Source organism: Scardinius erythrophthalmus (assembly GCF_964197995.2).
Source record: "Scardinius erythrophthalmus genome assembly, chromosome: 25".
In the NCBI taxonomy this organism is placed as follows: Eukaryota; Metazoa; Chordata; class Actinopteri; order Cypriniformes; family Leuciscidae; genus Scardinius; species Scardinius erythrophthalmus.
This window is the reverse complement of record NC_138245.1, coordinates 9,520,738-9,548,502: the sequence shown is the minus strand read 5'-3', so window position 1 is coordinate 9,548,502 and position 27,765 is coordinate 9,520,738. Positions and strand designations below refer to the sequence as shown.

General features: G+C 38.8%; 1 protein-coding gene across 1 annotated transcript in view; it reads left to right on the top strand.

The window, feature by feature from the left end:
• Positions 1 to 27,765, top strand: part of ttll7 (tubulin tyrosine ligase-like family, member 7) — a 116,086-nt gene that overhangs the window by 23,853 nt on the left and 64,468 nt on the right. The window contains exons 2-9 of the mRNA XM_081358645.1: positions 6,135 to 6,330; positions 6,874 to 7,008; positions 7,407 to 7,528; positions 13,053 to 13,120; positions 13,240 to 13,398; positions 16,161 to 16,377; positions 17,044 to 17,208; positions 24,004 to 24,162. Coding sequence (XP_081214771.1) covers positions 6,306 to 6,330; positions 6,874 to 7,008; positions 7,407 to 7,528; positions 13,053 to 13,120; positions 13,240 to 13,398; positions 16,161 to 16,377; positions 17,044 to 17,208; positions 24,004 to 24,162 — 1,050 coding nt within the window. The 5' untranslated portion in view covers positions 6,135 to 6,305. The remainder of the gene's footprint in view (positions 1 to 6,134; positions 6,331 to 6,873; positions 7,009 to 7,406; positions 7,529 to 13,052; positions 13,121 to 13,239; positions 13,399 to 16,160; positions 16,378 to 17,043; positions 17,209 to 24,003; positions 24,163 to 27,765) is intronic.

Here is a 27,765-nt window from a genome sequence, read left to right as displayed (position 1 = left end):
CCGCATTAAACCAGGGCTTCTGATTAGGGAGAACTCTAATAGTTCTGGAGGGGATGCAGATGGAAGTACACCATTCAATATAGCTGCTAACAGTATCTGTATAGTTGTAACAGAGTCACTCGATCATACTTAATATGAGCTCTAGCATACCTCACATGAAAGGACAGTAACAACACTACCAATACAAAATTTAAATAAAACTTGACTCGGAGAGCTACGCTATGTCGCACACAAGGGAGCGCCATGTTGTCACCTCACACCATCTATAGGCTCGTTTAGCGTAAGATATTACGCAGTACTCGTTCCCTCTCTAGAGAGAACAGAGGTTACGTTAGTAACCGAGTACGTTTTACAGATACTAGACACGTGACTTTCAAATGAAAGATTGGTATCAAAGAGCACACCCAGGTTCCTAACCGACGACGAAGACTTAACAGAGCAGCCATCAAGTGTTAGACAGTATTCTAGATTATTACGTGTGGGAGTTTTTTTGTCCAATAATTAGAATCTCTGTTTTTTCAGAATTTAGAAGTAGGAAGTTACTAGTCATCCAATTTTTTATATCAGCTATGCATTCCATTAATTTTGTGAATTGGTAAGTTTCATTAGGTTTTGAAGAAATATAGAGCTGAGTATCATCGGCATAACAGTGAAAGCTAATTCCATGTTTCCTAATGATATCTCCTAATGGTAGCATGTACAGAGTGAACAGCAGCGGTCCTAGTACTGAGCCTTGTGGTACGCCATACTGAACTTGTGATCGATAAGACATCTCTTCATTTACTGCTACAAACTGATAACAGTCAGATAAGTATGATTTAAACCATGCTAGTGCAATTCCACTAATGCCAACATAGTTTTCTAGTCTATTTAAAAGAAAGTTTAAATAGAGACATGAGTCATGGGAGAGTCATGGAAGTGGAGTCACTCATCAAGGCTTGCCTGCCATTCAGGAGTGTGGAAAACTGCAGGCGCACCGCCGCCGGACTCAGGACCTTAGAGATACGGTACGGCCTTACGATTCTGTGTGCTAACTTGTGTGCCGACACCTTAAGAGGTAGGTCCTTAGTGGATAGCCATACCCTTTGCCCACAGACATACTTGGGTGCCGGAGTCCGATGACGGTCTGCTGCCACCTGGGCACGTCTCCCTGCCTGAAGCAGGACCTCTCGGGCTCTTTTCTAGGTTCTCCGTGCAAACTATTGCAAATCAAAGTGAAAGTAAGTCGCAGACGCTTAACACACAATCAGCTTCATTAAAAGTAAAGAAATGAAATGATCTTACCAGGGCTGTTGCTGATCTCATTTATCAGTATTACTCCAAATATGCGCACTTTTGTACTAAGAACCCTAACGGACGCTGTGTCTTGTGCATCTATAGGCTCGTTTCCACCAAGCGGCACGGTACAGTGCAGTACAGTATTTACTGTATGCAATTATTTCCCTTTCGATTGTCAGAAGTTGTGAATGCTACCAAGATACCGAACAGTACCGTACCATTTTTTTGGGGACCCTTCCGTTGGGGTACTTGTAGTTGAAAAACAATACCATTGCAACACAATGGTTTTTTGTCTTGTGACAAACAGTTACATGCCGAGAAGCATGAATAAGATCTGCTGTATGTCCTCCATTGTTGTTTACTGTATAGCTTTTTTCTTTGCGTGAGAATGAAGTCGATTGCTACTTTCCAGCATACTTTTGGCGGTGGAAATCAGCTGGATCAGGGTTTTCCGTCCTGAATCATGCTGTAATATACTGTGCTGCATTGCACTGTACTGTACTGTCCTGTGGTCAAATATTGAAGCTGGTGTCTTAAATCTTTCTAATGATACTAAGTTTAGATCAAGTAATAGTGTGATGTTGTGTGTGCTCTATGACTCCCTCTACAGCTGAGAGAGGTGTTAGCAGGAAGTGATGCAACATCTCAAAGGAAATAAGGTGTGAGTGGATTGTGGGTGGTGGAGCTGTCAAGGTGATGAATGATAGTATGAGATTACTCATGCACTCATTCATCATTTACACGCCTGTCTGTCATTGTGTTGCTGTCTTGTGCTGTAACAGATTGACTGTACCTTCATAAATTGCTTGAACGTCTCTTTTAGCAACTGTTCTAATTGCAGTATGAATTCATAATTTGGAAATTGTATTGATAAAGCAGATGCTTTCATGCATATATTTCATTGCAGTGTAATGCATTGAGCTAATTGCAATAACACAATGGTGACAGGGTTTTCTTAGAGGTTTTGCAGTTTATGAGTCATCCCTTTGTGGCGATGACACTTTTGAGTCAGAGCCCAGAGACTTTTTTGAATGAAGCACTGAAGCAAATAAATGGAGAACTTGGACATATAACGGCTTACATTCCCCTCCATTTTCTGTCAGTAAAGGGAAGTCATTAGAGAGATAAAACAATGTTTGAGATTTATCAATCTGTAGAAAATTCCTCAGCATCTGGTTTCAACAAACTAATTTAAGAAAACCTATAGTGATAATTCATTTAAGATTACAAGGGTTTTCTTACAGTAGATTTAAGGGTTTGTTGCAACCATTTCCAGAGCCGTAAAATAAAACATTCATAATCAGTCTGGGGTGCATTTCCCAAAAGCATTGTTAGGCAACTATGCTCGCAAGGTCCGTCATTATCAGCATAGTTCAACGAGTCAGTGTTTCCTGAAACCGTAGTTCAAACGAGGAACTACCCTGATTAGATTTAGTCATTGATATTCATTGAGATGCTGAATGAAATATTTCCATTACTACATAACACATTTTCTTGTTTTAGGAAACTTCATAGAATCAAACCAAAACTATAAAATTAATACAATTCTACAAATGTGTCTAGTTCTCCCCTATTAACCTATCAATCAGTCATTACATGTTTTTATCTGATTACATGCAGGTTTTCCGATTGGAAAAACTTGCACAAGACTTAACAGAATATATCTGGTTTGCCTGTCATCAACATGCTGTAACAGATCATACATTTTATACAGATTCTCGAGAAAAACCACTAAACACATCTGCAGTGTGGTAAAATTTGAAACTACTGTATATTTGGTATATTTGCTTAATCAACAGACATTATATAGTATATGATCTTTGTAGTCAGATAAAAAAGAGACACCTTCTCAAAATCATTTGAGACACACAGAAATACAGTAACTGGTGTAAACATGCAGGAGTGTGATCAGATGGTTTCAGGCATTCCCTTGAAATTTTTATTTATAATTCAAATCTGTAAATCAGCCATTTTATGTTGTTTTGTTCTTTGTTTCATTCTTGATCAGTGATCTGTTTGTATGTCCTTTATTTGTGTGAAATCAGTATGTGCAACTGCGCTTTACAAATTTACCACTAGGAGTCAGTGTTGTGTTATATTTTGCCACTTGGGTTGCCATAAAGTAACAGTTATGGTTGAGGCATAAAAGTTAGAAACATTTCATAAAAAAAAAAAAAAAAATATATATATACAATTAAAACTATTTTCTTTCCCACAAACAGAATATAAACTATTTCAAGTATTGTGCACAAAATTAATTAAAATGTATGTATTGTAGATGTTTTATCCAAAGTGACTTACATTGCATTTAGTTTTATCAGTTCAAAGCACACTTTTTCAAGCATAAAACATAGACATTTTAAGGATGTGTTAATGATATTGTCATTTTGAAATGTTTTTAATCTGTAAACTATTCCCTCTCATCATGCATAAAATAGTGGTTCTGTATAAAAACAGATAAGTATATTTTGAGTTACTTTCAAGGTGGTAAATTTGAATGAATGTAAAATTATTGTTATAAGGTATAAGGGATATTTGTAGCAGGTCACCATCATTGCTTTTTTAGGCTGGGGGATGTCATTTTGTAGTATCAGTATCAGTGTTTCCTCTAGGATTTTTTTTTTCCAGGCCTATTTCCACAGGGGAGGGTGCATCGCCCATGGGTGATTCCCATTGAACTTTCCCCAAGAATCACGAGCACTCACATACAGGCCACTTTCTGAGGAATTGAAAAGATATTTATTTGCAAAGATATTAAGTGCCACAGTAAGAGAAGGCTATATTCATAATCTATGGTAAAAATACTATTAGTTTAGTGGATAATACAGCAGAAAAAGTTATTTTAGAAAAATCATGAATGCACAATCATTTTATAAAGTCAGAACATTTAGTGAAAAAAACATTAAGTGGAGAACAAATAAATGGTAAAATGTTCCTCCTTGCTCTTTGTATTGTTACAAAATACTTTGATGAAAATATATAGTAAATATATATATATATATAAAGCATAATATTGGGAACATTGATCTTGGAGTGAGTTTCATCGTGTTGACTGTCGTACCCGAACGCGACGCGCTGTTTGAATGCTAAATGGAGAATGACTGAGGAGAGATAAGTTTCCATTAACTTTAACTTAACGACTTAAATATTCCTTAGTACCTAACATTAAGTTATTGAATGGCTTCAGAAACCTTGGAATATAGTGCACAAAAACCTTATGGTGCTTTACAATGTTCTATGCATTTAGTGGGGCTTAAGTTAACTATAACACAGAATAGTGCGCACAATATCGGATGTCACTGAGAAGCTGCAGCCGCGGCGGAGATGATTTTTGGTGTGGCGGCCCGCCACCACAGAATGAATGTAGCGGAAACTTTTTTGGGGCATTTCAAAAATCTACATTTTGAGACTGCAGAAGTCATTAAAAGTTGCATTTTCAGTTGAATTTGGGGAAACCTTTTGAAACATTTGTTGTGTTGAGCTATTTCATTTACTTTTTGTCCGATTTGTTCATTGCAAACAGCTGAAAGTCTATCAATTTTGCCAATAAACCTGATTTGCAATGGGGGTTGAATAAATTTGATTACAACTAAAGGCCCTTTCACACTGGACGCGATTTTTACGCACGAATAATTCGCGCGATGGTTTTATTTTTTGATCAGCTGTTTGTGTAATGAGTGCTTTCACACCGAACGCGAATGTGCTGCGGCGAAAAAACGACTTTTTTTTTTTTCGTTTCGATGTCGATTTTTTTTTTTCTTTTGCGGCGACAGAAAAGACCTCAGCCAATCATATACTACAAGGACAATGATTGTGTGGCGTAGCATTGCCAACCAACTCGGTTATCACGACTGTGAGTATGTTGTGTGATAGTTTTAGTTGTTGTATAGTCCTGTGCTGTGTAGGCTAGCAGGCTAAACTACATTTGGGATAGAAAGCTAATCGTCAAAGATAGAGATAGAGACCGTGTTTACGCGGCTCATGCGATGGGTTTTGACGCGAACTATTCGCTTTTTCGTTACGCATCTGGTGTGAAAGGGCCTTATATGTTGAATATTGTCAATATATTTCAGAAAAATATTTATGCATTTCCTCTAAGCTATCATCCCACTCACCTACTAAAATTTTGATTCAGATTCATAATTTTTAAATGGGACCTATTATGCAAAATTCACTTTTAGATTGTCTTTGAACATAATTATATACACAACCATCCTATTGTGGTAAAAATGTATCCACTCCATTTGTTATTTTAAGTCTGAAACAGTCACTGCGTCCTTAATCGCGTACTGTCTAAGTAGGTACTACACTTTAATTTACTTTGTGACCATTAAAAAAGTAGGCTACTCTCTATATAGTATGAATATGGGTAGTATGAATGAAATTTGGATGTACTATACTACATCCACCACTGTTGTTTGACATCCTTGTGTCAAATCCTTGTTTTTGAGTTTGATGTTAATATAGAGCATGTTGTGCTGTTAGACGTGTGCTTTGCTGCGTGACAGATTACAGACATGTAAAGCGAACATTAGAATGTTAAACATGGAAAATCTCACAGGCTGATGATCCAGTGGCGCTAATGTTGCGTTTGCTTGACAAGAAGCAGACAGACCCTCATCGGCTGAAGCCCCCGTCAGGCAGCAAGAGCTGATCAGTGAGGTGAAACCTGCTGTCAACGGCACTGATGGGTTTGAGTGACACAGCAAACGTTTGGCCAGACTGTGCAGTTCCCTCGCTTTTCTTCTTTGTCTGACATTACCAATCTTCCGCTTTCTCTCTCTCTCTTCCTCAGACACCTTGTCTATATACCCATCTGTGGTTGTGTGAAAAAGCCTTGACCTCTTTCCTTATAGATATCCGGTCTACAACCAACCTTCTCCCGTCCCCTGCCTCATGATATAAGTGGACAGATGATATTGCCACCTCCTAAAACTGTTGTCACAAAGACAGCGAAGAGGAAGTAGATTGGTGCCAAACTGTGCCTCAAAAGTCTCTGAGGCAGTAAGAGATCAGCTGTTGGAGATATGCCCTCACCCCCCAATGATGGAGGTAAGTTCGATACAATTACAACTGTGACCCCAAAAGCTCACCCAGAATACCAGAGCATACATGCCCAATGCCCAAAAGTAAAGTACTTTTAAAACTTGAAATTTGAAGGTTTTTAGTTTGAAGGAGTTTTAAAGTTTGAAGTTTAAAGGTTTTGAAGGCCATACGGTCTACCAGAAAAAATAAAATAAAGTTACCCTGGATGGTTGCTAGCTAGAGTGTTGCTCTCCAGATGCTAGTATCCTACATGTTATCGCATTGCTAGCATGTTTCAGATAGATACTATGCTAGTTGCATGGTAGAGAGATTAAGGGCCCTATTTTAACGATCTAAGCGCATGGTCTAAAAGCTAATAACAAAATGAGTCAGATCAGCCTTAAGGTCTGTGCCGAGTTTGGTAGTTGTAGCTTTAAAGCTCTAGGAAGAATTACAGTCAGAAATTTTAGAAGAAAAAATTTAAATGGAATATCAGTATGTTGGCTTTCTCAAGCCAACATAAAAACCTTAGTGAACTGTCAGTCACTAAATGTTCTTCATGTTCCACAGACGATCAAGGAACGTCCCCCATGAACATACCACCGGCACTATCCAATCAGAATGGAGTAAAGAGGAAGGTCCACACCAAGAAGAAGAAGAAGGGTTTCATCACAGCCAACGTTGCAGGAACAAAATATGAGATCGGTAGGAAAAACGATTTGTTCATTTTGTCAAACTTGTTGATGAAAGAGGACATTCACACAAAGCGTTTTGGTATTTAAAAATGCGAGATGCAAGTCAGTGGAACTAAAAAAAATAGCAGACTTCAAATTTTTTTATTAAACAACAATATAAAAAGACTAAACAGTAGACCTACTTTTTATGCTGCATCGACAAACATGACAATTACTGACGCAATTTTTCATTAATTGGCTCGCATAATCATTATTAAAGCATGAGTTTTTATTTAAAGTAAAGAACAAGATTTCTGTAGATGAATTCTACTAATGAAGTCGGTTGTTTGTGCCCACTGAAAAAGAAAGATGATCCAGTATTGTCAGAGTCAATGCATATCAAAGGAATCTAATTTGATTTATTTGCAGTTCGTATCGTCATTGAGGAGATGACCTTTCATAAAGCCAGAGATGAGGATGAGATGGCCAATCTCATCTGGAACGACTCTGCCGTGCAACATGAGAAAATCGCTGAGCTCAGGAACTACCAGGTACTCTGATTTTCCTTTCAGTTCAAAGAATGAAAACAAAAAACAAACAAACATGCTGTTAAGGTTTCCTCTTATTTTCCCTGGATTAAGAGATGTGACCTTTACCATGGCTTATACTCATTTCCCCATCATCCTTCAAGGGCATTTGCAGTTTAATCAACAGAAGTCATCTAATGTACTGTATATAACCTTTATGGCTAAAGTACTATACAGTAGTAAAGCATCAATTGAGGTCACCTGAGGTCAGCAAATTTGTCAGGAACAGATTTGAACCAAAGTCTGTTTTAGGGCAAGTCAGTTCATTCAGCAGCCATTGAACTGTGGCTGCGTTCGAAAGATTAGCAATCGTTCAACTTGTTCCCTTGCTGCAGGCATACCCTAAACTGATTTCAGACAGGCTTCTGAGGCGGCATAAAGGTCTAATGATCTACAACAAAATAGAGAGACTATTGTGATAACCAAGTGAATATTTACTTAAGACAATATTCATTTCTTGCTTGAGATAAAATTAGGTGCCATTTATTTTTTAGCTCAACTCAAGGGATCAAACACACAGGGGTGCTTTTCCTAAAGCCAACTATGGTCGCAAGTTCTGTCGTTACTGTAGCAATAGAGTTCAATGGAACTTGCGACCATAGTTGGCTAACGATACGTTTGGGAAATGCACCCCAGGATAGTAGAATAACATAGGCAGTGAAGGATACATATATGTTGCCTTCAAAAATCGATCAGATGAAGGCTGACGGGATGTGTCAATCTTTGGATTCGGACATTCCTGTTTCAATAATATATGTCAAACCAGAAATAAAATCTGGCAACATAAACTTAGCTTAAATCAGGCCAAAAAAAAAAAAAAATTCAGGCTGTCCATCTTATTGCGCATATATGTTGTATAGTAAACAAAAAGCTGACAATACATCTGTTACGCCGTGGCTATACGATGAAGATGAAGGAGATAACAATAGGCCTTATTCGCAAACACCGGAAGTAGCTAACCGCGGCCATTTTGTTGACATGACATCTGTTCTGCCCCTAGCTGCACGCAGATTTGAGTTGAGGGGAGCAGTAGCCTAATGGCTTCATCTCATCGGTATCAAGAGAAGATAAGCTTGATTGGTGTGGACCCATATCAAATAGACCCAATAGCCTTAAATAAAGATCCATCCTTATTGCCAGCCGTAACTTATCCGGATATTTATTAGAGCTGCCAACTCTCACGCATTCACCGTGAGACACACGCAATTGACACTTTTCACACGGTCTCACGCCACACATCCATTTTCTCACGCACAGACAAATCGCGAAGCAAAGAGGACACGGAGACCGACAGACTAGACAGAGCAGGTTAGCTATGATATAAAAAAATCTCAGCTCTCAGGTTCTGTCACTTTTATTACGAAATTCAAACAATAAATACCGTTTTGGCGCTTGTAAATGTGACGCGACAGATCCCGAGTGGCACGTGAACCGATCATCTCTAGCTAGTAAATAAACACGAATGAACAATGTTGAAAGAGACAGTACAACTTACCAAAATGTATATTCCTCATACATAATATCGACCAATCAAACAAACAAACAAAGGGGTCAATAAAACAGCTGGAGAACAATTATGTCACATAACATTTACCTCAGGAAAGCCGGTTGATGACCATAATATATAGGCTATAGCACGTTAGTTGGCTAGAAAAACACACCATCACGCTGTTTTATAAAAAAAAATAAAAAATACAGCGATAATACCATGGATAATACCGACGCTGCCTCGCTTGTCAATTGACAGACTGACAGTTGCCGTGGTTTCTATGTCAACAACATGGCCGCCGCGAACATTGATGACGTAGATCGAATAAGAACTATAACAGTCTTTATCATAATCCACAAGGTAAACTCAGGAGAAATGTTGGAGAAAACACAACCACATCTTATATCAACAAGATGGGACAAAGAACCAAACAAAATGGAGTATATATACACAGACTAAATGAGATAATTAATTGAACGACAAGTGAACAGAATCATAATCACAGGATCAAACAGGCACACACTAGGAAACTAGAGATTGGCGTCCGACTTGAGACAGCGCATCGCCATGTGACTGTGACGTATAGCAACTATGGCAAGATGCGAGATCAGCCAGCTGGTTCATTCTAACGAATAGGAATCTTGCTAGAGAGGCCAAACTACTTCGAGTGAAACTAAACGAGCCAATGCACATTGGCGTGCAATCATTTGCATCAGCTGTTCAGCCAAGCAGCACGGGTATATAATGAGCAGTAGGTGCGATTGCACTTCAGTCTTTTGCTTCGGAGCCAAGCATTTCGATGCCTTCTACAAACTCCCAGGAGATTGTGAAATTCGAGCCAGCTTTTTTTTGGACCTCACCACTCTGGTGCGGGCGTGACAGCACAGGAGTGCGAGCAGTCTTTTTTCTCTCTCTTCCTCTCTTTTCTGTTTTTTGTTTTCGCCTCTGAGCAAACAAAAAGCTGTTTTCACAGCTGGTAAGGTGTGCAGGTGAGAGCGCTCAAAAGCCATTTCACGGCTGGTAAGACCAGCGAGAGAGAGAAACAGCGCACATTCCTGTCTGTGTTCGCGGTGACCGATCCCACCAGTGAGAGCAGTCCCTAAAAGAGCTTACACAGATAGAACGCGTCTTTCTAAAGATAACATTCTATCTGTGTGTTTCTGGATGCGGTCGCTATCTGGCATCGCGGGATGGTTACGATCGCTGTGTCTGGGCCTCGAACACGCAAACCTTTGTGGATGAGTCATGTACCTATTGTGGGAAGATGACCATCTCATAGCTGCGGTCGAGACTCTCGTTCCTGCAAAGGGACGGAGTCCCCGTGCCTGCGCCTCGATCTAACCTGAGGATCACGGTGAGCGCACTTCCTTCGGGGAACCAACCCCCTAGGAACCCTCATCCCTCTCACACTCCGCAGCCAGTAGAGCCGCCAACGGAACATGCTGGACCATCCTCGAGGTGTGTATCAGTCGTTTCGGTGCTCCCCACGATGAACAGATGTCGATCGCTGCATCGGAGGGTGGGTCAGACCTCTCCGCGGACAACGACTCGGCGTCGCTGCCTCCTTCGGGTGTGCCAGCGGTGCCCGAGTTGGACCCGGAGATGATGGCCATGCTTTCCCGGGCTGCCAACAGGATCGGGCTCGTGTGGAACCCACCACCGTGTCCCGAGCCCTCGAGGCTGGATGATTGGTATATCGGGGTGGCGCGCTGGTTCTTAGAAACCCACCCCAGTGCCTTTCTTCCCGGAGGTGCACAAGGAGCTCAGGGGGACATGGACGGCACCTTTTACTGCCAGAAACCATCCCGGTGGCTCCTCCTCCCTCACCACCCTTGATGGTGGTGCGGCTAAGTAATATGCATATCCCACCAGTGGAGCGGCCCATTGCTATGCAGCTGTGTCTTAACTCCACTTGTCGCGGAGAACCGTGTCTCCCTTCCCGGGCCTGTAAGTACTCGTCAGACTTAACCTGCAAGGCTTACAAGGCCTGTGGGGAAGCCTCTCAAGTGAGATTTCTATTCTTCGGTTCGACGTGCGTCTCCGTTCCCTCCTTCAGGGAACGAGGTTTACCATATGTAATCGAGACGTTTCATGTTTATTCGAACACCTTCACTTCCACTAATGCTCACAAATCTGCATTTTATAACAGTAAAAGCTCTTTTCATGTAGTCGCAATGTTATTCTGTGTTATGTTTATCAAAATAAAACTGAAAAAACGTAGACCCCACTTCATTGGTATTTAAATAGTATATATAGTATAATAGTATTATGTTGAACTTTATTCTTATACAAACAGATGCTGTATTTAGCAGTACATAAAGTATTAAATGGAAACGTATCTGAAACGTCTGTGTATTTGAAAAATGTTGCATTTATTTCACTCCAGCTATGGTAAAGTATGCCAACACAGTGTGAGCTGTCACTACGGGATGCAGAAAGTGTCCGTCTTCACGTCTCCGTTTCCCCGCCTGCACATGGCAACTCTCGCCGATCGGTTACATACAGCCGCAGCCGATGTCTAACACACCTGTCACACAGGCAAACCAGAACAAAGAATAATGAAAACTAAATCAAAACAGAGCACACACATTACACCTATCCAAAGGCTATGAGTTGTCCACTTGTTCTCATAATAAATTGTTGTCCAATCTATTTTGTCCAATCAAAGCTATTCACAAAAAAAAAAAAAAAAAAAAATTGCAGCCTGGCAGAAAGTTATAGGATTGGGTCTCTGTTTATGTGGTCAGTACTTCTACTACCATCAGATTCTAAGCTGTCAGAGGTCAAAGCAGTTCGATGTTAACATTTTGATAAGCTAAAAGCACAATACTCTAAAATGTGTTTTTATGCATATCACACAAACATAATGGGTATTCTGTTTTAAATGACACTGAATATTTTTACTAATTCATTTCAGAAGTGAAACACGTTAACAATTAGTCATTCTGTCATATCGTCCAACGTTTTTTATTTCGTTTCTCACTGAGCTTACATTGCATTTTGGAATTGTCTTCTGTGTAAAGGATATAAGCTTTCTGTCTTAAAATTTTGCACAAATAAGGTATCTTAGGAGGCATCTTAATTAAAACAACCTTAAAGGAATGCATCACTCCCAAAAAAAAAAAATCATAATTTACTCCCCCTCATTAAACCACTGGAGTTACATATTTGGTTACATATCAGAACCAATTGCATTTACTTGGAAAAGAGCAGCTTTAAAATTTCTCCTTTTGTTTTCTGGAGAACAAAAGTAATAGGGAATGTGTTGTGTTTTCTTGTCTTTCATATTGAAACAAATGACTTTTACACCCAATTCATATGGCATAAACGGTCTGTATGAAACAATAGTGTATTGTGTTATTGTGAAAAAATCAACTTTGCATGTCTGTGTAATATTATATACACAATATAAATAATTGGCTTTGATGCTTTGATCCATGAAACAATTTTCATATAGTTGTGTTCTGTGTTATTTTCTTTTTTGGGAAAAGCATGTTGTGCTTTCATACTTACTAAAAGGTTTGTTCTTTAGTCCCCCCCCCCCCACACACACACACACACACAAACACACACACACACACTTTCCTGTGATTGGCTTAGCTGCCAAGCTACAGGTCATATGAGTCAAATTAATGGCCTTGTTCAGCCTCATTTGCTCAAATACAGAAAAACTCACCAGCCCCCATTCCTTCCTCTTTGCATTCAAAGCAATTCATTCATCTGTCAGTACCTACAACTACATGGGCTCTGATGCAGAACCAATTACCTTGGCCCTTAAGTCAAAATTGATCGTCTTTTTTAGTTTTAAATTAAAAACAATGTGGGGAACTAAATAGGGGTTAAGAAAGGTCTGACAACCACCTTTTGTTTTGAGTCTGTAATTGGACATAAATGTCAAAATATTATAGTCTCAGTTCAAGACTTGGGCTTTAATGTTGTGTTTTTCCTCTAAGAGGTGAATAACCGAGTGTCCTCTAACAGTGTGATTATTTTCCTCAGAGGATAAACCATTTCCCGGGAATGGGTGAGATCTGTCGGAAAGACTGCTTGGCAAGGAACATGGCCAAGTGAGTTGAAAACATGATACCATATCAGATACATGACTGATTACATCTGCCTTCCAGCCAAGGAACATTGACTTTACTCTTCGTTTTTATTCATTTTAATACCCTCTTCTTTTCCTTAGAATGATTAAAAGTCAGCCTCAGGAATATAGCTTCATCCCCAAAACCTGGATCTTCCCAGCCGAGTGCACACAGTTCCAGAACTATGTAAAGGAGTTGAAAAGAAAACGCAAGCAGAAAACATTTATCGTTAAGCCTGCAAATGGAGCCATGGGCCATGGGTAAGTTACAACAGACTGGAAGTTTTGCATCCTGTGGAAAATGATTTTTTTTTTTTTATATATATATATATATATAGATTATTTGTCGTTTTCCCTATGAACAGCTTACTGCTACAAAAGTGGCAAACATTTTACAGTAACATTTTGTTCAACTTAGCATTCTCCGAGAACCTTAACATGCAGTAGAACAGTGTGTAGGATACTCTGATCAGAATAGCCTACTTTATTGGCTCTGGAACAGTATCCTGATTAATTAGTCGTTGTTAAATAAACCTACTACGCTTATGAATAGGGTTGGGTTATGGCTAGGCTGCAAGGAGCTGCATGAAGTTCCGACCATATGCCTATCTGGATCAGATTTGAGCTTTCGTTGTGTTGAAATATTTGAACTTTTGTGGTTATGTGACCTCCCAGCTGGTTGTGTGTATTCTAATCAAAATTTCGAGCATGAGGTGAGAATTACCAATATTTTCTATTAAAATGTTTTTCTGTAAACTATATATGTATATATATATATATATATATATATATATTATATATATATATATATATATATATATATATAATTTAATAAGCAGAGGGTAATGGCTGGTTTATGTCCAATTTGAAAGTTCAGTGCAGCTGCCATTATGGGTGAAATGTGACAATCGTCTGACATTATGAAAACACAGATGGAAGTTAAAAGTAATCCTGAATAGCTGGATTAGGGTTAGGATTGTGATGGGCTTATAGGAGTGTCGCTCCATGTTTTACTTATATTGGCCAGAGGAGAACTGATCTGGATCATGACATCACTGTTTTCTACGGAGCTACTTTACAACTGAATTGGACTATTTTTTTTGATTTTTTTATGATCTTTACACAGTTATTGAACAATACTGAATAAATACTGAACTGACCTCAGCTGACCAATGACACTATTTTCTTTTTAGAGCTGCTTTACAGCTGAATTGAACTCTGTTTGCATCATTGAATTATTATTTTCCTGTTTATCCCTGTAAAGCTGCTTTGAAACAATCTCTGTTGCATAAAGTGCTATATGAATAAAGGTGACTTGACTTGGCTTAAATAATATTGTGCCACCACACGCATTAATCCGAATGGCAAACTTGAAACTGAACTCTAACCCTAATAATACACCTAACCCCAGTCCTTATCCTAATGCTGAACCCTCATACCTATGCTAAAAGTGTACAGCAGCAGATGGGGCACCTGGTTTATTTATGACTGTCTTTTATCCGTTTGTAAATTAATATTTCTATGGTCATACGCTACAGCAAGCCGGTACTTATTAAAATGAGAAGTCATCAAAGGTTGAATTATTGTGCTGCATTTAACAAGTGAAAGGAGATCGTCTGCTAGGCTAGAGATTAAATTTGAAAAAGCGTAGCGTGACGCAGGAAATTAAGTTATATCTTCCTACGTAATTTATTTTTCAGGCCGAAAACTAAATGAATATGGTTTGCATCTAAGCAGAGGCTTGTTAAAAACTGTGGCGGGCTAAAAGACGAGATCCCCACTGGTGCCAAATTAAACAGTCAGCCAAAGTGGGTTTTGATTACCTGCCATCAGCCCTCATCAATCATGTCATGCAATTCAAACAACCCCATTATCCTCTACAACATAACACAACACAAGCTACTGGACGCTAAACACACACCTGAGCCAACGGACGGCAAGCGCAGGACTAGAGACTGTGTGCCAAAACGGTGGAGATAAGGAAGATTGGCCAGTGTGCTGCTTTTGGCTGAGCATCAAATTCAAGTTCTCAGAACTCCCTTTGCAAAGCAGAAACAATTAATATTTAATTTTTAATTATAAATTACATTTTTATTTATTAAACAAAACACCTTTCAACGATAAGCAGCTATGGATGTGGCATTTCTTATTGAAAACAGAATGCATTTGAAGTGTAATAAATCCTAGAAATCCCTCAAGAGCCACTTATTACGCTAGAGACTCAATCGCAGTAAATCATTTTTAATTGTTTTAATTGAGAGAATGGAGCGTCTCAATGTTATGCAGGTCTTTTTGCGGCCCATGTTCCTGTTTGGTCATTTTCTGCAATGTTATGCTTGTACTAAACAAACAACCGTAAATGAGTCAAATGTATCATGAGTCACTAGAGAATCTTTCGTAACATCACAACTCATGAGAACGTTCAGCTGTGTTTTAATAGTGCTGAACCTCTACACTGAATTGCACCAAGAACAAGCAGACAAATTCTTTTGCAATATTTATCAGCTGACATAGCTAACAAATGAACTGTGGTGATCAAGCCCTCCTTCAGCAGCTTGTGGTCCTTGGAAAGTTGACGTCTCAGGTAATTGTTGAGGCCATGGAAACCGGACGAAGAGAAACATGTATCCAATTAAGTCGATGCAGACCAATGGTCATATATTTTACCGTCAAAATTGTTTTTCTAAGGCCCCTTTGTTTGTTAAACATCCAAACCTCACTTTTTTCATGTGTTTGGTACTGGTGAACACATCGTTGTCTGTATTCTAGAACAGCCAAGAGCTGGAGATCTGTTCAACATCAAAATCAAAGGAAATAAATGATGGCAGGGCTTAAAACAGACCAAGACGTCTGGTCTTATTAACCTGGGCCTAGTCAGGGTCCAGGGACCAGCGATAGAGACAACGCCTTATTAAACTCGCTCTCTCTGATACGCTTCAGAGGTTTGGATTCTTAACCAACAATAAAATATGCACCACATTTTAGGGATGTGCTCTGATAGAATCTTATCCATTTTCTCCCAGAATATCTCTGATTCGAAACTGCGAAAAGATCCCGGTCCAGGACCACTTCATTGTGCAGGAATACTTGGACAAGCCTTTCCTCATGGAGGGCTACAAGTTTGACCTGAGATTCTACATTCTTGTTACTTCCTGTGATCCACTGCGTGTCTTCCTCTACAACGACGGCCTGGTTCGAATGGGTACAGAGAAGTACCACACGCCAAACGAGTCCAACCTGGTAAGTTGGCTTATGACATCATTAAAGCGATGTGAACATTTTAATTCTACTGTATGTAGTAAATGAACTAATAAAAAGTCATCAAAATTTACTTCATTAATGGTCAAACCCCTCTACTCCATACTACTCAAATAGACAGTTTTCACAATCAGGCCAATCCTGATAGATAAAAGCAATTCTTCATAGCTAAACGTATACAGTATGCTGCAAATCCTGTTTCATATTGACTTTAACATTCATTAGAGTAAACACCATATTTAATGTGATGACAATGAGATGTCTGCAATTCTTGCAGTCATTTTTAAACAAGTTCACACATTGTAAAGTATGTGCAAATGACATATTGAAGATCTTCCTAAAACTATTCTAATGTAAATGGTTGAAATGTAACCATCTGTAAAACTTTTTTTTTTTTTTTTTGATCTTCATTAAAACATGTTGCATAAAAAAATGTGGCATTACATATATTAATAAAATATTATTGTATTGCCAATATTTTTTTTAAACCATTCTGTGAATTGTTGTAAGAGAATAAATGTGACAATTTATATAATATTGGTTTTATTTACATAGATTTACTTCTTTCAGCTGCCAAAACACTGATATTATGCTTTTTTCACAAAAAAAAATAATAAAAATGGCATCTATGGTTTTTAATACCCTCAGAACCAGCTGTACATGCACTTGACCAACTACTCTGTAAACAAACACAATGAGAACTTTGAGCGAGATGAAACGGTGGACAAAGGCAGCAAGCGGTCTATTGGGTGGTTCACAGAGTTCCTTCGAACCAACGATTACGACGTGGCCAAATTCTGGGGCGATGTATCAGTGAGTTGTTTTTATTTTATTGCTTCTCTTTGTTATCTTTTAAATTTAGGGCTGCATGATACAATGGAGAAATGTGATGTATAATATAACTTGTTTGATAATAGAGTGGTGCAGGAATGACGTCAGAACCCGGATGTCTAATTCGCCGCTGGTTCTTTCGAGATTTTCTTATTGGGTTTTATAATGTTTTTTTTCAATTAATGAGTAAAATAAAGCCTGTGGTAAATATAATTTGTCTTGACTGTACTTTGACGTTTTGTTCAACAACATACACTGTACACACTCACACTCTCACCCCAAGCTGTCTAATCTAGTTGCTTATTAAAAACGCACATTTTCAGAAATGAACATAACTACTTCAAAATTTGCGTTTTTATTATGGGTGTTTGTCATTTACGTTGTAGAATAAAACATCAAATCATCATCAGGTTATTTTTATCAAAGGCTTTATTTTACATATAAATCAAAAAAAAAAAAAAAAACCCATTATAAAACCCCATAGGAAAATCTTGAAGGAACCAGTGGCGAATTAGTCTTCCAGGTTCTGACATCATACCTGCACCACTCTGTATGACACGGTGGAAGATTATTCAATTTATTAATTTTCAAGTACGTTTAACCATTACTAGAAAAGGGATATACCATTTGTTATTTTTAATCTGATACTTTCAAGGCCAGTATCAATACCAATACCTCTAAACTAAACTCTTAAATGATTTTAAGAGTAAAATGGGAATTTATACCCACTTAACATTATATTTGAAAGCCATGTTTTAACATCCAATAGGCCTAAACTGTGAATTATTAGGGCCCGTGCACCGATGGTGTGAGGACCCTATTGGAATTGCTCCGTTTATTAGATTATGCTTTTGTTTACACTGTCAGAAATAAAATGGTCTAGAATTGTACTTTTAGCTTCTCACTGGGACAGTAACCTCAAAGGTCAACCTTCTCTATCTCTTTAAGGGGTCATATAATGTCATTTTTGTACAAGCTAATATGATTCTTTAGGGTCTAAATTAAAAGTTTGTAATATACTTAAAATTCTCATTAGTATTGTAAGAAAACACTAATTTTACCTGGCCAAAAACAGCTCTGTTTTCAGCACGCCGTTTGAGTGCATGTGTCTTTAAATGATAATGAGCTTTGCTCACCCCGCCCCTCTGTCCTGCGCGTACACCGTTTGTAACACAATAACACAATAACCATAACGCCTTGTTTATTATAAACATGGGATTATGAATTATATTGAGAACGTCATACATAGAAAACATGCCGTAATGTACCTGAGTGTAAAAATAGCCGCATTCATCGTGAAGCGTGCAGCAAGTGATTTGCAAAGATTAATATAAAGATTAATATAAAGGTTAATAAAACGTTACACTCACTCACTTCTTCTGGAGGGGCAGCAGGAACACGAATAGTTGGTACCGATCCTTTTTTCAGGAGCAGCTTCTTAGCAAAACCAGCTTTATACTGACCTCGTTTGTAAAGCAGTCTGGTGTGAAATGATTCGTGCAAACATGAAAGCATTGACGTTGATCGCGGTGAATTCCCTTCGAAAACAAACTCAGCCACTGCGTCTTCAGCGGTTCGGATTTAGGAACATCAAAATGACTGCTGTGTTCCTATTACACCAAAGAACACCACAATCGCTTAGACGCCATTCTACTCAGTGCTCCAGCTATCAGCAATGAACGCGCCGGTCCGCGCGGGCTATGATTGACAGCTCGCTCACGAGGGCGGGTCTGTGTTGAAACGCTGCTGTCAATCAACCATCGTGGGTGGGGCGTCGATTTTGTGACGTCACAAAATTGGACAGCTTGATTCAGGAGAGGGGGAAACATATAAGAAGATAAAAAAAAACACTGGATGGATTTTTTATCATTTTATGATGGTTGTGTACAGGCACTGCCAACACACATTTCAGTACAATCAACTTGTAAAAGTGCATGTACCATTATATGACCCCTTTAAAGGATGCATATTAATAGCTTAAGCGTCATGGTTCTTGAGAGAGGACCCGAATGCAGAAATGAGCGATGACAAGATTTATTGACATTACGGTAGACAAGGCACAAGATGTAACTGAGGAATGAAACAGTCCAAACAGTAGGGGCAGCGCACACACTGCTGGTTGGGGGTGAGACTGTCGCGATGACCAGTGATGGAGACTAGGCAGCGGCTGAGAGAACCGGAGGCTTGACACTTGGTGATGAGAATGAATGTACAGTAGCACCAGACTGACGTACAGTAGCACCAGGGGCCGGTTTCACAAAGATAGACTTTGACTATGGCTTAGATATAGTAGGTAGTCAGACTTCAGATAGACATCTAAATCAGACCATTGCACAAAGCAAGACTCTGACTATCTTAAGTTGGACTACACTGCAATGCATTCTGGGTAAAATAAGACACTTTTCAAAACAAAAAACATGGCGGGTCGAGTAAGCGCACTCAACCGCTCAGTGCTGTTTACCCCAGCGGAAAATATGTGTTTGTTGGAGGAGTATAAATGACGGAGTATGTTTTTATGTTTCCACTGTTCGATCGCGCCCGTGCCTCTCTCTCTCTGACACACACACACACACACACACACACACACACACACACACACACACAAACACACTTCAGCATTGCAATCTTGACATTCGCAGCCTGTTATTATGCAGCATTCACACCAAACGCGAATAGAGCGTCAAATTCGCGTCTATCGCGTCTAGTTCGACGCTTGAACATTTCCAATGAACGAATCCATTCGCGCGTCCATGGCGAATAGGACGCGCTTATAAAGCGAGCGTTTGAAGCGAAATAGACGGGCGTTCAGAGCTATGACTCCACTATGACTCTACTAACGTTAGCCTACCCCCAGTTGCGTGAGCGGTGTATTGCATTTTACGCATCGCCCGTGACGCTTGCGTCCACTGCTCAGACTATGAAAGGGAGCGCGTCAATCGTTGCTCGCGTTGACTATGTAACGGCCCTAACAGTTACAAGGACATTTTACTTGGGAATGTAATAACTGGAAGAAATGTTTAAATTATGAGCCATTTTCCCTTTTCTTTTGGCAGTTTGTAACTGATTGTTACTGCTGGTTGCCAAGGTAACATAGTCTTAGACCTAAGTTAGCCTGGGGGTAAGGTGTCTAATTTTTTTGGTCTAAATTAAGTCAGTCTTTATTTTTGTGAAACAGTCTAACTTGCATTAGACTAGTCTATGAGCAAATTTTAGACTTGTCTAACACTATAGACTGGTCCAGAATAGCTTTGTGAAACCGGCCCCAGGACTAGCTACCAGGCCGGGAGAATCAGCGACCATCAACATGAGAGACACATGCAAGACAAGAAAAAAAAAAAAAAAATAGTTACTGATTGGAGCTCAAGCGTAATTCAGGCAGACCATGGCGTGACAGACAACTATCAGCTGATCCGTAACTCCTCCCACTACCAGTTAATCAAGGAATAAGTTCATCCATACTCTCATTTGCTTTAGTCTGTCACACAGACATGCGTTATGCCAGATTTCAGTTCGCACAGACAGACACTTCAGTCTGTTGCACAGACATGCTTCCCCATCCTCCATCCTCCATCCCTAACTCCTCCTCATGCAGGCACATGATTGCTCAATCTTGTCCAATCTCATTACTTTGGTTTACTCATTACTACTTGTATTACAGTACTTCCGCATGGAATTATGTAACTGGTGCTTATAAAAATTCTGGTTAATTGCCTTAAGCTCCGGGGGGTTCAAACCTCAGCTAGGTTTGCTTGTGGACAAACCCTCAAGCTGAACACTTCAGAGCAAAGCCTGACGGCAAATAAAATTCAGAGCCTCTACAATAATCTTAATCAAACAGAGTGGTCCTGAAAAAAAAAAAAAAAAAAAAAAAAAAAAACACACACACTGGCAATAGCTATGACTTGAGAAAACAAAATAAAGAAACTAAAGATATAAGCTTGTAAAATAAAATAAAAAGTAATAAACAAAAGAAAGAATACAAAATAAACAAATAAATAAACTGGAACTGCAACAAAAGAATAAAAAAAACCAAGACCGCAATCTTTCAGGGAACTAGAGAGAAAATAAAATAAAAGACTAGATAGCAACAAAATCAAAATCAAGAGAGAACTTAAAAATAAGGCTTGGGAGAACTAGAGCTAAAACAAAGACTGGAGCTTGACTAGAGTAAAAAAATGTAAACATCAAAAGAAAATAAATGCAAAACTAGACTGGCAGGAAAGACAAAATGTAGCAGTGTCTAATAAGACCCATAGACACAGGCAAGCTTTAAATAAGGAGGTGGGACGAGAGGAGCACATGGCCAACACAAACAAAGACAGTGCCATGTCCTCAAGCACAAGACAAACAAAGAAACATTAAACAAAGACAAAACAGAGAAGGCTCCCAGGGCAGGACCCTGACAAAATGATACAAGTATGCACCCTTTAAGGGTAGATAAGATACAAGGTGTACCTTCGAGGATACTTTATGAAAAATAACCATGGTGTTACACAAGTAAAATTTCAGTAACCATGTTTTTTATTATTACCATGGTTTTACCAGAAATATCATGGATAAAATATGGTTCCTGTATTGGTAACTATGGTACATTTCTGGTCACTGGAGTTTTACTACAAATACAAAAGTCACACTGTAATTATTGTAGTAAAACCATGGTTAATTTGTGTAAAGGCCTGCCAGTGACATGCTGTTGTTGTACCCCCAAAGGTAAAACTTTTTTTGACAGATTTATTAACAACAATTTACAGAACATAACATGATCCATTTGAATTTTTAACTAACAATTTAAATAACTGTGTGTACACACACTTTTACTGGAGTGAGCCAAGTACTGAATTAAACAGAATTATTTAAAATGTTTTACATCTGATATACACTTTTAGATTAAATATGCCACTCTCAGTCATGGAGTTAAGCACTCAAATAAATAATAAATAAATAATAATCGATGGGCACATGACTCTGTCTAAGCAGATGGCTTAGCAACATAGACAGTTATAATGACAGACACAGAAGAACTCGCTCAGTGATCGAACGGTCCATTGACCGGTTTGAATAAGTCTGTTAACACAGTGACTGTTTTGACAGTAACACAGTTGCTGAATCATAAAAAAAATCTTACTGACGTCAAACCTTTAAAATGTGTACACTTTTAATTTGTTTATTCTGAAATAACTCTCGAAATAACTGCGTATATTCAGATGAGTAGGAGAAATAGTTGTAACCTACACAATTATTTGCTAACATAGTTTATTTTTCCACTTAGAAGCTTAGTTTTATGCACTGAATTTAAAATGACTGGTTAAAAAAACACCCTAGGATGTATATTTTTGCTTGATGATCAATCCTTTCGTTACAACATCAGTATCAATACTTTAGGATCAATCTGCCCTGCCCTAACCATTAGCCATATAGCACATTGTGCTTGGACTTAATGAAGATCTTCAGATCTTATAGATCTTCTTTTTGCAACTCATTTTAACAAGCTAACACAATTAGAGCCTTTCACAAAGGTCATGCTTTTTCATCTATTTTTCATGTGCTATTTTTTAATCATCTATATAAACTTGCACTAGATGGACAGTTGCCGTGTATTTCACTTACTTTTTAGCTTTTTGCACCACTAGCAATGTCTTTTTAAGACACTGTGTCAAGTTAAAAGAAGTCTACAAATTACGCATATGATGTCATCGCTTCACACACGTCAGAATACGTGGCTCACTCAGATTTTTATCCACATTCCCATTAATTTAACAGATTAATGGCTTTAATTTCATATCGCAATGCATATCACAACCCTGATGATAAGCTTATCGAGATTTGCAGTATTTTTCAGAATTCGATAGATCATGCAGCTCTACTTTAATCAGCCTCCTGGCTCAGGTTTCTCAATTGTATCAAATTTTCCTTTCAAAAAGGAATCTGTTTCCTGTCAGTGTGTTACCAGTGTGACAGCTCTGCCCTTATCTTTCCCCTGCTTCTGTTTGCACTGCCTCTTTCTGCTTGCTGCCCACTTCTCTCTTTTGATCTAATTGTAATTCTTCCATCTTTTAAATTGAGAGCTCATCCACTCACTGCACGTCTGCATCTGTTGACTCCTTTGCAAAGCATTCAGAAGTGTCACAATTTACCCAGCGTGCACCTTCTCTGTAACCCATTCTATCTTCACAAGTTGTTCTATTTTATTGAAGTAATTCTCAGTTGTAGAAGTCGGTCAGAAGGCACTACTGATAACTAATAACTAATCTAGCTGAGGACACACACACACACAATTCTTTCTGTTCTCTGTGGAGGATGCACGCTGGGATCTAACCTGCTTCTCCAGAACTGCACGTTTGGGGTCCGCGGGACGCTCAGCAAACGTCCCGCCGGTTATCTGCCCCTCATACTTCAACACAGGCTCTGTTTAATCATGCAGGGAGACCGCCGGCCTGCCAGACCTCTGATAAGCGAGTACGGGAGCTGATACAGGCCGTCTGTTCCTGTCTTCCTACGATCTGCCCCTGTCTTCCCGTAGCGTGCTGTCAGTCTTTGACCTATCATGTCTCTTCAGGGAGCTGGGATGTTAATGAGTCCCTCATACGGGCTGTTTGCACATGCAATGAGATTTCACGAGCATGTCCTCACCGAAAGATGTCACAATGTAATGCGTATCTTGCGATTAGTGCAGTTAAATTCACAAACATCCACCTTTGAATGTACTGTTTGGAGTTGTTTAAGTTTGTTGTGTGTCGTCTTTTATAAAGAAAGCGTGTTTTGTGCATGTGTTCGCAGGAGCTGGTGGTGAAGACCCTGATAGTGGCCGAGCCACACGTCCTCCACGCCTACCGTATGTGCCGTCCCGGACAGCCACCAGGGAGCGCCAGCGTCTGCTTCGAGGTGCTGGGTTTTGACATAATCCTCGACCGCAAGCTCAAGCCCTGGCTGCTAGAGGTCTGTTCTCACCTTCTCTCCTCAATCAGTACACTTTTTGATCCCACTTATGCTGATATACAGTATACACTCCACATTTGAGTGCCCTCACCTGCAAGAAGCCAACATGATGGAGGAAAAAATTAATGTTTATACCACCATGAGACTTGAGTCTTTTTTTTTTTACCTCTTGACCATGTAAAGGTTTTTTTTTTTATTCTTATTTTATCCTTATTATTATTTACATTTATAGGGTTATCTAACAGTGCTGTAATTTTTCACATCGTGTCTTTAGTGAATCCTGACAGTAGTTTTTTAACACCAAAAGAGAGTTTGCGCTGGTGCCAGCTTTTACTAAATCTGGCCCAAAACGTATTATCAGTACACTGTAAATCTGTTTTTACTGAAAAGAAAAACACAAACAAACAAAACAAAACAAAACTGCCAGCTGTGGTTGCCTGAATAATTCAGTTAAAATACTGTAAAAATGTAAACCTATACAACCCCCAAAAAAAATCCAAAAGCCCTTTTCTGCTGAAGTAGCAAGGCCACCAGCCGAAGTAAATACTAATATATAGAAGAACAGTTTCATGCACACAAATACAAAACACCATTATGGTAACATACATGGCACTAAACAATGTGTGTAGTGAAATCACAACTCATGATTGGTCACCTGTCTGTTGCTTGGCTACCACTTTCTCTGTAGCTGGCTAACAGCTCTATTTGTATTAATAATACAATTTAAAGAAATATCTGATCACCTCCATACCAAGGTCGCTATTTACATCTTATATCGTCTGTTAACTCTTGCGTTAAGGGAATGACTGATGCATTTGTATTACTTTCAAAAGAGCTCCGTTATTAACCCTACAGTGAAAAATAAAACCATATCCGTACTGGCTGGCCTGGATCGGCACAGAATGGGAAAGCAAAGAGAACGGTTTGGCTTGATGGTGGAAAAGCGGCTATAATTAATTAAAGAAAACATCAAATGCGAAATGTTACACAGGAAATTCTGGGAATGTTTATGGCTTTTCACTGTAAATTATAAGATGATTTGTTCTTTTTTACCTAAAAAATTGTTTTTTCAATTGTAGGTCAAGCAATTTTTTTTAAATCAATGCTTTTCAGTATTTAATGCAATCTACCAACTTGGATTAATAATTATTTCACTGAGGTCATTGTATTGCATTCACAGATTGCCTAATTCATGAAGGACACATGCAAAGCTATTTTAGAATGAGACGGTCCTTTTGTTCAACTTTTAACCATTTAAGGCAAAACGTTCCATGTAATTCAGCTAAACAAGGGACTCCCACTGAAATACGAATCTAAAGAGGCAGTTGTTTGTGTGTTTGAAAACAGTTGGTTCCTTAGATTCTGGGGTTTGGCTTTTTTTTGTTCTGTTTCTCATTTTCATTTCCTTTTGCTGTGGTGTTCTGTAATGTTGGATGACAGTCATCTAAACAACATTTCCCAGCCGTTCCCAGCATGGACATCTTTGAACTCGACAAACATAAAATGATTGTGCTGACTATACCACTTCACCATGTGTTTGTCATGGTTATTGCTTAACCATTTAGCAACTATATTTTTGCATTTAAATGCTTATTCATGGTTGAATCGACGTCATTGATAAAGGTTGAATCACTGCTGAATTTTGTTTTGATTTTGCAAGAAAAATCTTTGTTTTCACATCACATTTGTTTTCACTTTGTTGTATTTTCTTAACCTTTTTTAAAACCATTTTGTAACGGGTAGTCTGAGTTCTGTTCTGTTTGGGGTGGGTTTTGTGTTTTATTTCAGTGTTTCTGTTTTCAGTCATTCTCCGGTGTTCATCAGTTACCTTAATTTCTCATTTTTTGATTAGTTTGATCAGGTGTTTCTTGTTTCGTTAATCAGTTTGTTCAGTGTATTTAACGCTTTCCTCGGTCAGTCCTTCCTTGGTCAGTCCTCATCGTGCTTCTACCGCCTGTTCTGTTCCTTGTTTCTAAAGAAGAGAAATTTATTTTGTTGAATAAATTTTGATACTGCTGCAAGTAGATCCATCTTTTCACCTTATCGCAACCTACACATGACACATTTAGCATTATTCATTTAATTTTTTTTTTACGTTTAATTAACAACTGCCGGTTGGGAAGACCTATATCAAGGTGGATATTTCAATTTTTTTGAGCTGTCAATCGAAGCTTTAAAGGGGTCATATAATGCCATTTTTGTACAAGCTAATATGATTCTTTAGGGTCTAAATTAAAAGTTTGTAATATACTTTAATTAAAAATTCTCATTAGTATTGTAAGAAAACACTCATTTTACCTGGTCAAAAACAGCTCTGTTTTCATCAAGCCGTGTCTTTAAATGATAATGAGCTTTGCTCACCCCGCCCCACTGTTCTGTGCGTACACCGTTTGTAATAATAACACAATAACCATAACGCGTTGTTCATTATAAACGTGGGATTATGAATTATATTGAGAACGTCGTACATAGAAAACATGCCGTAATGTACCCTGAGTGTAAACCTTAGACGCATTCATCTTTAAGCGTGCAAGCGATATGCAAAGATTAATTTAAAGGTTAATAAAACATTACACTCACTTCTTCTGGAGGATCGCTCCCTCTACGCTCCCTCACACTTCGCTCCCTCTACGCTCTACGAACACTCACTTCTATGCTCCCTCACGAGCGAGGGCGGGTCTGTGTTGAAACGCTGCTTTCAATCAACAGTTGTCGGAGGGACTTCCGACCGTGTGACGTCACTAGGTCGAACGGCTTGATTTGAGAGAGGGTAAAACATATAAGGAGATTTAAAAACAAAACACTGGATGTATTTTTATCTTTTTATAATGGTTGTGTACAGGCACTGCCAACACACATTTCAGTAAAATCAACTTGTAAAAGTGCATGTACCATTATATGACCCCTTTAATAAGTTAAAATATTCTTTGTTTTGTTTCCATATCATTGAACAATAAGCTGACTTACAGTCCACAGCAATCCATTCTTGAAATCAAATTTACCAATTTGTTTGACGTAAACATAGAGGCAGTTTGCAAAAGACATAAGCTGTTTACATTTTTTTGTGTTTTGTCTGCAATATTTTCCCATGACGTCTTTGGCTGTTAGGATAAATAATACTGGCATGGTTTTAAGACAGAGATGGAGTGTTTCTAGCTATCTGAGTGCATGGACGTGTCCTATGTGAACGGTTCTTCACTCATTTTGCACTGCCTGCCCACAGTAAGGGTGATTTTGATGATGAATGTTGACTGCAGTCTGGCAAAAAGGTGGTACTTCCTATGTTATGGAATGTACAAACTGGTCAAGACACATTTTTAAAACCTTGATTTTTGAAAAGCAGTTTTTAATATATATTCGATTGTTCTAACTATGTTATATTGGCAGCCCTACACATTTTTGAGTGCTTTTGACTTGAGAAAAGGCTGCCTTTAACATCTAAAGTGGGGTTCCTGCATAACAGCAAGGATAAATGCTTAAATAGCAGCGTATTCAGGACTGACGTTCAGCATAAACACAGGGCTGAGTTTGCTTACACCAGAGCAAGAGCAGTCTCTCTCTCCTCTTTCCTCCGTTTGACAGACACGCTGCCGAAATGTAGGT